The 12,975-nt window shown below is 33.2% G+C and overlaps 1 protein-coding gene across 1 annotated transcript; it reads left to right on the top strand.

Annotated features, from left to right (window-relative positions):
* Window positions 1-4,582: 4,582 nt before the first annotated feature.
* LOC105059815 (NAC domain-containing protein 21/22) lies at window positions 4,583-9,290 on the top strand. The gene is made up of 3 exons (XM_010943266.4): window positions 4,583-4,881; window positions 6,982-7,259; window positions 8,668-9,290. The coding sequence occupies exons 1-3, from the start codon at window positions 4,695-4,697 to the stop codon at window positions 9,118-9,120; spliced, it is 918 nt and encodes a 305-aa protein (XP_010941568.1). The 5' UTR covers window positions 4,583-4,694; the 3' UTR covers window positions 9,121-9,290.
* The last annotated feature ends 3,685 nt before the right edge of the window (window positions 9,291-12,975 follow it).

Below are 12,975 nucleotides of genomic sequence, written 5' to 3'. Positions count from 1 at the left end.
CTTGGCATGACAACTTTTATGGTTGGTTGGTCCACAGAGGCCCCTCCATCACTGATCACAGATCTATGATCTTGATCAGATGCTAGCCGTTGGGGGCCGGTGGCGGCTGGCTGATGCAGGCCATGTGGAGGGATGGGAGAGGTGGATTGGTTGGCACAGCAACTATATATGCCCATGCTGGCCCTCTATTTCAGATGTGTTTCTGGCAGTGGATGAGAACGCCAAGTTTAAGGCTAAGGATGGAAGAGAAGGTTGAGGAATAGTGTCATGATAAATGATATGCTCGAAGTGTTTCACATCAAGGAAAAAAAAAAAAAAGAAAGAAAGACAAAGAAAGAAAGAGAGAGGCATGCTTTATCTGTCAAACTTGTCCTTGTATGTTTGAATGTAACTTTTTTTTTTTTGACTACTGCATCAAATATAGTGCTGTCACAGCAAGATGAATGAATGTAGGACTTGGGCTTGGACTTCATTTTTCCTAAGGGAGGAAAAAAAAAAAACCTCTGATAGCAAACATTTATTTTTTTGGAGCATTTTTGAAAAACCAAAGGTACTTCATCACATGACTACACATACTACATCCAACAATTTTTATTTTTGTATATTATTATTATTATTATTGGTATAAATGGACGGTCACACCATTCTATATATTATTGAAAGATTTTTTTATATGTATATCCTCCTGAACATTCAAATTTACATGAATATCCTTTTAAAATTGATATTTATATGTATATCCTCATAAAATACTTGTTTTGCATATATATATCCTTATTTTTTTATTTTTTTATATATATACCCAGATCATTTAACATCATTAAAAATTAATGGTTTAAAATTTAAATGACTAAAATATCCTTATGAATAGATATGTAAAAAAAAATTATAAGGATATATATATAAATAGTAATTTTATGAGGATATTTATATAAATTTGAATGTTTAGAAGGATATACATTTAAAAAAATTTAATTAAATTTTTATCTATTTCATCTAAATGGATTCAGACCCTCTTACTTTACAATGTAGTAACATATTATATAATATAACAACATGATGATGATATTATATAATATTTTATATTTTAAAATATTATAATATATTTTATTTTTATGCAAGATGGAACGATTATATCGATCTTATAACAACATGATATACCTTATATACTTCACAAAAATATTTTCGATAAAAATTTTTAAAATAAAATATAATAAGATTATAAATTTTTATTATTACATAATATCCAAATCTACAACTATATCCATTCGATGCAAATGTTCAAGCTATTCATCTAATATCAGATTTAGATACTTTTCTTAGAATCTTATTATTATATATTAGAGGAATATGAATGGTTACGATTTGTTTATTTTTTAGATAAAATAATTTTGATCTGTTATTTGATAAAAAGATCATTTTATCTATGTAAATTAATAAATTAAATAAATTTATTATTTTAATTATATATGTTAATTTTTTTCTATTAGAATAAGAAAAGAATTAATGAACCAAGAGAAGTGTATTTATGTTAACGATTTTTTATGTGTATATCCTTCCAAATATTCAAATTTACGTGAATATTCTTATAAAATTACTATTTGTATATATATCCTTATAAATTTTTCTTTTTGCATATCTATTCATAAGGATATTCTAGTCATTTTAATTTTAAACCATTAATTTTTAACGATGTTAAATGATATGGGTACATATGTAAAAAAAAAATATTTTATGAGGGTATATATGCATATATCAATTTTAAAAAGATTTTTATGCAAATTTAAATATTTAGAAGGATATACATGTAAAAAATCTATTATTGAATATATAGAATAAAGTCAATGATGAGAGCTTTGATGGTTTTATTATTGATTTTGATTTGGCAATTAGTACCTAATTCAATTCAAGATGAGCTTGCAAATCAAGTGGATCATGCACTACTCTGAACTTGTCACTCAATAAAAGTCTGATAATATCAACACATGGCCAACTGGTAAAAGAGAGTAAATGTATGGCTAAATTTTGATGTGTCAGTGAGCATTTTCTAACGCTGGAGCTAGTTTTTTTAATAAGGGGGCATAGTGGTAAAATGATACATTCAGCAGCTAAATGTTGCTTCATCCCCTATTCCTGAAACCAAACCCCAACCAACTTGGGGTATAAAACTGTGCATATAGACTGTGCATATCAGTTTACAAGTATAAAACCCCACGTATGGCTTGAAGAAGATTCTTATATAATGCTCAAGTGGATTAATAACCCTAGGGCTGCAACTCCACATAATCTCCCTATTCTCAGTGATATAGTTTGGCAATGCAAAGATGTAATTTGAAATTTAGGGAAGATAACCGTTCTGCTAACACACGAAGGATCAAGGAAGGATGTGGAGTTTAACGAGAACAATTTAGTCCCAACACAGATCTTTTCTTTTGTCATAATCCAAGATCTTACTAAAATAAGGCTAATTAGAACGTATTATTCAGATTTTTTAATATATATCAGTATCCCAGATATATTCAATGTATAATCGATATGGGATTTAATATACACCTATACAGATGCTCACATACTTTTTTGTTTAAGCCCTCACCAAGCTAAAGGTCTAAATCTATTTAAATCTAATCATAAGAATCATGATCGTGCCATGATTGGTCCCAATGGATCTATAGTGTAGCATGCTTTAATTTCATGGGTGATTGACCTAGTCTACTATAATATCATGAGAAAATTTGTGTACCACATGTGGTGCAGGAAAATACATCACTCCATCTTATTGAGCTATGTAGCTACTGCTTTCCAATACGCATTTAATGCTTACAGTTTTATCTTTTCTTTTAAAATTTTAAATGATAAAAATATCTCTCTTTTTTTAAAAAAATTATGACATCCTACGGTCAAATTATGACTTCCTGTACAACAATAAACCATAATTTGACCGCAGAATATCATAAAGAAGGGAGCTAGGAGTATTTTCATTATTTAAAAATTTCATAAATTTTCAATGATGAAAATATTTTTTTATGACTTCTACAAGAAAATTATGACTTTCTACTGTGCAGAAAGCAATAATTTGACCGTAGAATATCATATTATACCACAAGATGTCATAATTTTTCAAAAAAAAAGAAATATTTTCGTCATTCAAAATTTCAAATGAAAAAAAAAAACTAAATGCATTAAATGCATGTTGAAAAGTGATGGTTACATGGCCCAATAAAATAGAACGGTGCATTTTTGCTGCACCATATGCAATACATAAAGAATTACTCTAATACCATTCATTACAATTTAGGATCTACTTAAAAAGATAAAAGCTAGCAAGTATTTTTTTTGGTCCCTATTTAAGTTCAAAATCTATAATTGATATGAGATTAAATATACATCCGTACTGATCCTCGTATCTTTATTTGCAATAAGACTTATGAAATTTTTTTTCTTTCTTTTCAAATTTTAGACAGTTGTTCTCCTCTATTTTTCTTTTGTGCAGTTCAACTCCCTTCATAATGTACCAAAAGGGAAAAAAAAAGGGGGAAAAAAAAGGGAGCAAAGCTATAATTTTAGCTTGCTGATGAGGTTCTACATTCAAATCCCCTCATTATGGTCAAGTATAAACTTATTAATGGATGCGCATGGTATATATGCTCATGCTGGATGAACAGTTGGCTAATCTCACATATTACTTGATAATTAGCTTGTATGATCATAAATTATTATATAATTATTTAGTCAACAATACCTATCCATCAACATGATCAATCTGTTTTCTGGACTAACAACAGGTTAATGTGGACTTATCTTACATATGAAGTAACAATTGACTAATGGTTTCACAAGAAATGTAGATTAATAGATTAATCCCCGCAAAGAAAAACTTGGGGCTGCATTTTAAATACAATAAAGTATATTTAAGTTAGGCAGGCACGGATGGACAAAAACCCATTAATATGCCACCGGTCACAACTGTATCCATTTTGTCATCCAATTAAAATTGGGCCCAGTATATGGATAACCATATGCCTTTTTGATTCCTCATGCTTATATGATGCATATATTTTGGACAATTTTCTTTGAGATATGGATATAGATAAAGATATTGATCGTGCATATATCACGCATACAAATATAAATCTAAAAATTATCTTAACAAAAAATTGATATATTTTAATTCTATTGACATAACTCTCACTAATTATGATAACTCGACTACCCATATAATGGATATTTTTAAAGTTAACTTATCAATATATTTATGTTTATCTACCTCATATTACATATGTAATTTTCTCATGTTTGAAAGAAATATAGATGTTGAAAATAAGTAATGATTCCCATCTATTTATACTTAATTAAGAGAACATCAATATAAGATTTTTATTTACATTTATTTAAGAAAAAAATATGAATATCACTTACTTGTATCCATTTTGGATTTATGCATATTTTTATCAAACATGAGCGGAAGAAATCTTAAATCTGTATCTGTATTTCTTAGCTGGTATTCGTATCCATCGAATAAAAGATGGATATAAACAAGGATACACACCCATGCCATCAGGCCACCTCCATGACTTGGACCCTATTAATACATCATCCGAGCCCTCCCCTTTTCTGTTCTCATCACCTTCTTGCGGTCCGGTCACTGCCCTTCCCTTTCCCCTCCCTTCACCATCTCTCTTTCTCTCTCTTTCAACATGAGCTTCTTCAGTATGGTAGAGGCAAGACTGCCTCCGGGGTTCAGATTCCACCCTCGGGACGAGGAGCTTGTGTGCGACTACCTCGCCAAGAGGGTCTCAGGTGATGGTGGGAACGGTAGCTTCCATGGCTGCCCTATGATGATCGACGTTGACCTCAACAAGTGCGAGCCGTGGGATCTTCCCGGTGAGATCATCAACTATCTTTGCTTGTTCAAACAGCACTGAGGTTTTCCTATCACGGATTCAACTGAAATTAATTATGAATGCATATGCTAGCTTCTATCCGATCCTTTTTCTGTTTTCATGTTACACCATAGGTGGTTCATTTTGTGTCATTTTGTGCTTGTTTTGTTGGTGAAATAAGATATAGACTTCTCTCTTCTTCTTCTTAATCTCTAGCTTCTTGATATTGGGATGCGTTTGATTGCTGCTGATCTTAGACTTCTACCACTATCGTTATTAGATTGATAAAAGTTCAGAAGTTTTTGATATGGCTTCCTCTCTGAATGACTTAACCTTCTTCCTTTTCACTTATTATGTGTGCCAATCCATAGCTTTTGGAGAAACAACTGAGAGAGATTGTTCTCTCTCTCTGTTTTTTTTTTTTTTTTTTTTTGAGGGATGTGATATCATGAAGTAGATCTCTATTCTCTTCTCTTCATTGAATTAGATTATGCACGGACTTTTCGTTAACTATAATCTTCTCTATATCGAATTAAAGTCCAACTGAATGTTAATATATGAGATATAAAAGTCATGGATTTTTGTTAGATCGCCATCATCTCTATCTTCCTTTGTAGGATATGCAGTTTTTTATTGTCAATGAAATCCAACATAAAAGATTCCATAGACTATCATTTTAAAGGAACTGATATCAAAATTATGGTAATCATCAAACAAACTTATCATGCACCGGTCTGAATATTTGCTTGCCTTTTCTTTCTAAATTCTTGCCTTAACCTCACTTATTAGCACCTAATGAAATATCAGAGCAAGAATCCCCGAACAATCGCCATATCAATCCTTTTCTACCATCAATTCATATATATATATATATATATTTCTAGTATAAGATAACGATTTTTTTTTTTCTAGGTATAATAATGAGCACAACCTTCACACGTCTTGTCTTCCTTTTGGGCTTGTCTCTTCTCCTAACAGAAAAATATTCTCTGGCCAAAAGTATGGCCCCTTCTCAACTTCTTCATGTGCCTTATTCCTTGCATATGATGGCCAGCCAACCCCATGCCTGAGAAAAATCACCCTAGGCATATGCATCCCTATGCCCATTATGGAACAATTACAAATCTTGAGAAAAAGTAAGAAAAAGGTATCGTAGAAAGAAATCCGTAAATTGATATCCTTTTTAAATTAATTCATGTAGAATACCCTAGATAATTCTTGTAAAAAAAAAAAAAAAGCCTAAAACTGTTGATAAATTTAATGTTGGTAGACTGACGTGATAACCAACTACACCACGACACCCTAGAAATTAATCGTGCTACGTAAAAGCCATAAAATATCTAAAATAAAAGCTTACATTTCTCTCTTTTTCACGATGGTGATTGCTTTTAATAACAAAACTCTCTTTGCACCCCCCCCCCCCCCCCGCCCCCCCCAAAAAAGAGAGAGAGATCGATCCAAGGACAAATGATGAAGCAATACAGGATCCGCAAACACTTGTCCCTAAGCCAACAGGACCACTGAATCCTAGGTCTAGCTAACCAAGATAACTAACATTCTGAAAAAGTTTGGAGTACAAGGTTGATGGCAACATAGACGTCCCCAGTTCATCGATCATGCATCGTAACCACGATAAATGATCTCCATCATGGATGGAAGAGGACACTGACAATAATAAAGTCATCAAGTACTCATCCCATGCCCCAACCTAATAATAGCCTCTCATTCGTTGGTAGTTATGATTAACTTGGTGCCTGACAACAAAGCTTTTGTCTATGATATTTCAAAATCAAACAAACATTTATGTTGCGACCCTTTTGGATCACAAGTACATCTCAGTTGAATACATATACATGTATGTATGCATTCGTGCATATAAATATTATTTTTACGCCTAGATAAGCTAGCTTACTGGGAATCTGAGGGTTCTAATGTTAAGTGTTATTAAAATTTCTCAAAGTGTTGATCAGCTTCATATTACAATAGAGTACATCCTGTCATGCAACATGCATGTTATTTGAGCTTGGCAGGCTGATCCATGTGTTCTTGTGTAATTTTTCTTAAGACAACTAATTATAGTGCATTTTAATTTGTTGACCAGAGATGGCATGCGTCGGTGGCAAGGAATGGTACTTCTTCAGCCTCCGGGACCGGAAGTATGCGACGGGGCAGCGGACGAACCGGGCGACCAAGTCAGGTTATTGGAAGGCCACCGGGAAGGATCGGGAAGTCCGCCGATGCAGGTTACTTATTGGGATGAGGAAGACTCTGGTCTTCTATCAAGGGAGAGCTCCCAAGGGGAAGAAGACTGACTGGGTCATGCATGAATTTCGCATGGAAGGACCAAGCAACCCACCAAAGTTTTCTTTCGCTAGTAAGGCAAGTCTATCAATCCTCATATTGCAATGATTGTACTGAGATCGATGACTAATTTACTGCAGGATCATAGATTAATTAGTTAACGTTTTAGAGTCCAAACAAACAGGCAAGTCTCTCTTCATATAGAGTACTGAAGGATAAGATAAGGATTAATCCAGTTCCATAAGTAAGATATATATCACAGGTATATTTGGCAGCTTATTAAAGATGTGAAAGATAGGTTCAAATTAGGTTACCAATCGTATACAATTGGCAATTCAATGAATCTGACTGACTTTATAGATTATATTTCTTGCAGTACTGTACTATCTAGTTCCTGACAATGGAAAAGTTAGAGGTATATCAAACATTTTCAGTTTTTTATGAGTATGATATTACATACCTAGACTTCATAATTGGAATGAGGTAAGTAAAAGATTCCACCTTTCCAATATTATAATTGTCTGACTTAACTTACTCTAGCTAATGATCTATAAACCATCATGGCAGTCCTTTGCATTACTGTCATGGATGAGAAGGTTTACTGCTAATTCAAATGGAAAGCCGTAATCTGCTAGACTGATTTCACACGCAATAGACTTCATAAACAATATGGAAAGAGAAAGGTCGATAAATATTGTTAAAATAAAATTACGTACTGAGCATGTGATTGTGGACTCAATCAAAGACATGTGAATTGTAGGCTAAATCAGAAGGGCGAGAACAGCAAGGGTTGAGACTACGTGTTTTGTGGAAAGATGAGAAGTTTATTTGACTCTTCCTTTGTATTTAAGCTCTTTTGGATTTTAGTGTCGTTCTCGTGCCAGCTATTGAATTCCTCAACCCCAAAAATCTTGGCTCCTCCTTCAGTCATTCTGCATAAAACAAATTTATTTGTTATCACCAAGTTTTATTTTGAACGGAATCCTCGTTGCCGAGTTTACATGATGAATTTGTCTTCTATTGGTCCTCATACTGACATCCACATCCTGCCAAAAGTTACTTGCGGCACCTCATACTACATGATTTAAATTTCTGAAATGTACCAGACGCCAAAGTTTAATTAAGTTGCATCCTTATCAACTCATACCATGAATGCTGAAGTATATATAGTTTTTGAAATTACTATAAAAAAATTACAGTATGGTTTATGGCATATTCATGTAATACCTATGAAGAATCATCATTTACCGATATTTCATATTGTTACCTCATCCAATAACTGTTGCTTCAGATTTTCGCTTGCACTTGCGTAACAATATATCAATAAAATTTTCTTTTGTCTAGATAGAAAGCCCACTTGATTTTTTTTTTTCGGAAAGCAATGTTTGTGATACGGTTATGATAAATTTCCAAACTTCCTGCGCTTTTTTGTAGTATTCTTTTTAATTTGTGACTAGGTGATTTTTTATATCTTCTCTTTAAACAGGAAGATTGGGTCTTGTGTAGAGTATTCTACAAGAGTAGAGGAGTCGCCTCCAAGCCAATCACGGAGACTTGCTACGATGACTCAGGCTCTTCCGCCCTCCCTCCCCTCATGGACACATATATCACCTTCGACCAAGCTCCACCGAGCTTAGATGGGCATGAGCAGGTTCCCTGCTTCTCCAACCTCCCACTAAACCTGGCATCTCACCTCCCAAATGCCATAGATCCCACCATCCCTATGGTTGAAAGAAGCCTGCCCACCAAGATCTCAGCACACAAGGGGAGCCTGCCAGATATGGGTTCTTGTGATAAGAAGGATATAAGGGCTGTCTTGAAACACCTCACCAAGTTGGAGGACAACCCTAAGAGAGAGGTCCATCCGAATCTGGGTCAAGGAAGCTTAGAGACCTATTTAACTGAAAATGGCCTGTCCCATATTTGGAACACCTTTTGATTTAGTGAGATTTGTAGGGTCTGTTAGGAGTTGGTCATAAAACATCTGAAGGCACCCACAGAACTTGTACATAAATATAATCCAATACGTGTGTTGAGATGAGTGTTTTATTAGCATTGTACATTTATTTACCTATAAGAAAAGACCTTTCTTTGGGTGTATTCAGTGAATTTGTTACGTACCATTCACTTGAACCTTGTGTTCTTTATCAATGAATTAGTTGGGCTTTCTTCAAGCACGAAAAAAGAAATTGCCTTTTATCATGTATAGATTTCCTGATATCAATGTGATAATTTTGAAGTCTATCATGAATCGAGGCAATTAGAGCTTCCGGAGGATCTCTTAGAATCTACCAAACCCTCGAGGCCATCGAACAACGTGCCATGTGGAAGCTGTCCAAGGGAACTTAAATGGTGGTACTCCTTAATTATATGATGCATGGTTGTCAGATGGTTCTTTGTTCCATCCCTAGCTGATGCATGGTAGTTTGCATTCACTGTTGCAAGGTTGTTAAAGAATGGTGCACTCATTACTCTCCGTTGCAAGGTTGTTAAAAAAAGGCTAATAGGACTACTAAATGAAAGGCATCTCATGTAGCCAACCACACAAGATTTATGCTATGGATTTCTTTGGTTGATCTTTCTATTCCCTTTTTTTATTTTTTATTTTTTGATTCCCAAGAATGTGTCCGTTCACGTTTAATTTAATGCACCCAATTTAACACCCCCCCGGGGTCCTCCTGATCCAAAAAGAAAAAGGGGATTTCCTGTGGCTAGTATTAAGAAATAGATTGTATACAAACAAGGTGTTAGCAACGAAAAGTTTGATGGTTAAGTGTTGAATCCCCACCATGCAGTATAGGTGTTGAAACAATGTCCTATCAGCCTACTTGGTACCTCATCACAAGAAGTGCATGGTCTCCTTTCAAGTCTTGTCTTAGAATTCAATTTTGGCCTTCAAATCTACATGTTCTTTGGACCTCCTAAAGGTGCAAAAGATACCACCATTTCTGTGAAAGGACTGCATTTCTTCTTCTTTTCCGAAGCATAAGATTTTGTTATTCTTGAAAAAATATGAAAATTTCCATTTATATTCTCTTCCGACTTCCCGTTATATATGACCTTCAAATCCTATATAATTTCTTTTAGATAAAATGTTTTAAGTTTTTTTAATACTAAGAGCTACTTATCATTTGGGGACATCTGATGCTTGTTCCTCTTTGTGCAGTACTATGGGCTTGTCCTCTCCTTCCTTCTTTTGCTGCATTTTGTTATTTCTCTTGTCCACTCTTTTGTTTTTCCCTCTTTCTTCATTCTTCTTTGGTATTCCCCATTACATTTCATGATCTTAATGAAACTATGGATAGACTATGTCCATCTTTTCTCTCAGAAAAAGAAAAGTTATAATTTTCTACCTGTCGTTTTTCTTATGATGTTCATTCCTCATATCTTACCTCTAAAGCTAGGTTCCTGAATCAAGCTACAAAACCTAGATTAAATATATTCTCTTGCTCTCTCTCGCACTCATTTTTCGGCCTAGTAGTTTTTCCATATTAATTTATTTGTCTCTTTTAAATTATTGTAAAGCAATTCTCATGAGATTACTTTATTTAACTACCAAAAGAAAAATAGTTATCTCCTTTGAATATCTATAAATATATATGTGCCACTTGTGTTAAATAAAATTAGAATGGGTTGGTTTATTTATGATAAGAATTCTGGTACTCCCTATATCTAGCGAATAGTTTGAATCTGAACAATGATAACTTAGACCCTAATAATTAACCACCTCTCATGGTGTACATTACATTTCTAAATTTTCAAAGCTTGCTTAACATTGGGATGCTATTCTTTGTCACAACTTGGAAGCTCATATATCTATTTTATTAGTCTCTACAAAAGCACAAGAATTTCTTGCTTTATTAATCAATCTCCTTTTAACCTACTTAAAATTCAGATGCTTTTATGCTTTTATGCTTTTATTTATTTTTGTTGAAGCAATGATTTTACATTTCTTATGTCTGAAATGTGTCTCATGCTTAGATATCATCAATAAAGTTGATAACTCTAAACTTCTAGTCATAATAAAATTTTTCGCTTCAAATAACTCTAAACTTCTAGTTGTATAAATTCATGATTTTTTTTTCCACTTCTCTTTCACATGGATTATCTATTTATGAATTTAAAAGGAAAGATTTTGAGAGAGAGAGAGATCAACATAAAACACAACCTTAATGTGCAAGTTTTTCTTTCTCTCCATAATTAAGTGTGTAAAGTTCTTGCTTTTCACATCACAAAGAGCAATTTAATAACTTATGAATTATTACAAACAATATATGGTCCAATTTGTCTTATCATTTAATTTAAAAGGAAGAAGATTTGAAAAAATTTTCTAATTAATGCCTTAGTTGCTACAATAGAACATGTTGTCAAATTGTCCATGCACGTATCTAAACATGGCTAAAGGTTCTACTAACTTTAATAAATTGACAACCAAATATTATGGTATTATGGTCTTACCTTCGCCTGTATCAAAAAGAAAAAATAATATTGCATTAGGTCATTATTAGATCACCCTCTTTTTCCGTACAGTTTTGAGAGGTCATATACTATTATATGATATGACATTAGACTTGTTGACATGAAATATACTTAACTCCTTTGAATTATCTATAAATATACATGCCACTTGTTTTAAATAGAAGAAGGAGTTGGTTTATTCGATGGTAAGAATTCTCATACTCTCTACATTTAGACCTGAACAACCACCTTTCACGGTGTACGTTATGTTTTTAAATTCTCAAAGTTTGCTTAACATTGGGATGGTCTATAGACTCTATACAAAAGCACATGATTAATTCTTGGCTTTATTAATCGGTCTCCTTTTAATCTACTTAAAAATTAGATGCTTTTACGCTTTTACTTATTTTTATTGAAGTAATGATTTTATATTTCTTATTATCTAAAATGTGCCTCATGCTTAGAAATCATCATCAAGGTTGATAATTCTAAATTGCTAATCATAATAAACTTTTTCACTTCAGATAACTCTAAACTTCTACATACGAACTTAAAAGGGAACGTTTTGAGTGAGAGATAGCAATATAAAACACAACCTTAATACGCAAGTTTTTCTCACTCCTTATCATTAAGCGTATAAAATTCTTGCTCTTCAGATTAAAGCAATTTAACGGCTTATGAATTATTACAATCATATGGTCAAATTTATCTTCTCATTGAATTTAATTAGAGAAAGAAGATTTGAATAAATTTTTTAAATGCCTTGAAATCATCCATATACATCTCTAAAGTTGGCTACAGATGCCACTAACTTTAATAAACTGACAATCAGACATTATGATATTATGGTCTTACTTCACTTTGCATTAAAATAAATAATACGGCCTCAGCTTATTACTAGATTATTTTTTTCCGTACCATTTTTCGTTTTCATACATTATTATATGATATATGATACGGAACTTGCAGACATGAAAGATGGTCACGAGGACTTTGTTTCAGCTACCTCACCCTCAATCACCCAAAAATCACATTGATGCTTTTCTTACGTGGGTTGGTGTAGAAGTATACATGTTAATACCCCAAACTCCAAACCCCTCCGCAGTTCGGTTGACGTGATCAACCACAGCAATATATATATATATATATATATATATATATATATATCATGCTTACCACTTAGCTGATATAGTGGGATTCTTGAAGGCAACGTTCCACCAACTTCCAAGTTGTGGACTCCTTGCACCTCTAACAATAATAATAGCAAATCCCAGCTCACCCAACCACTTGAAAGAAATGTCAATTTAATAATCATCCATGGCTGTTGAAATAGAAC

This window comes from Elaeis guineensis, chromosome 10 (genome assembly GCF_000442705.2).
Source record: "Elaeis guineensis isolate ETL-2024a chromosome 10, EG11, whole genome shotgun sequence".
Lineage (NCBI taxonomy): Eukaryota > Viridiplantae > Streptophyta > Magnoliopsida > Arecales > Arecaceae > Elaeis > Elaeis guineensis.
The sequence above is the reverse complement of the archived record's forward strand: the minus strand, read 5'-3'. Positions and strand labels throughout refer to the sequence as shown.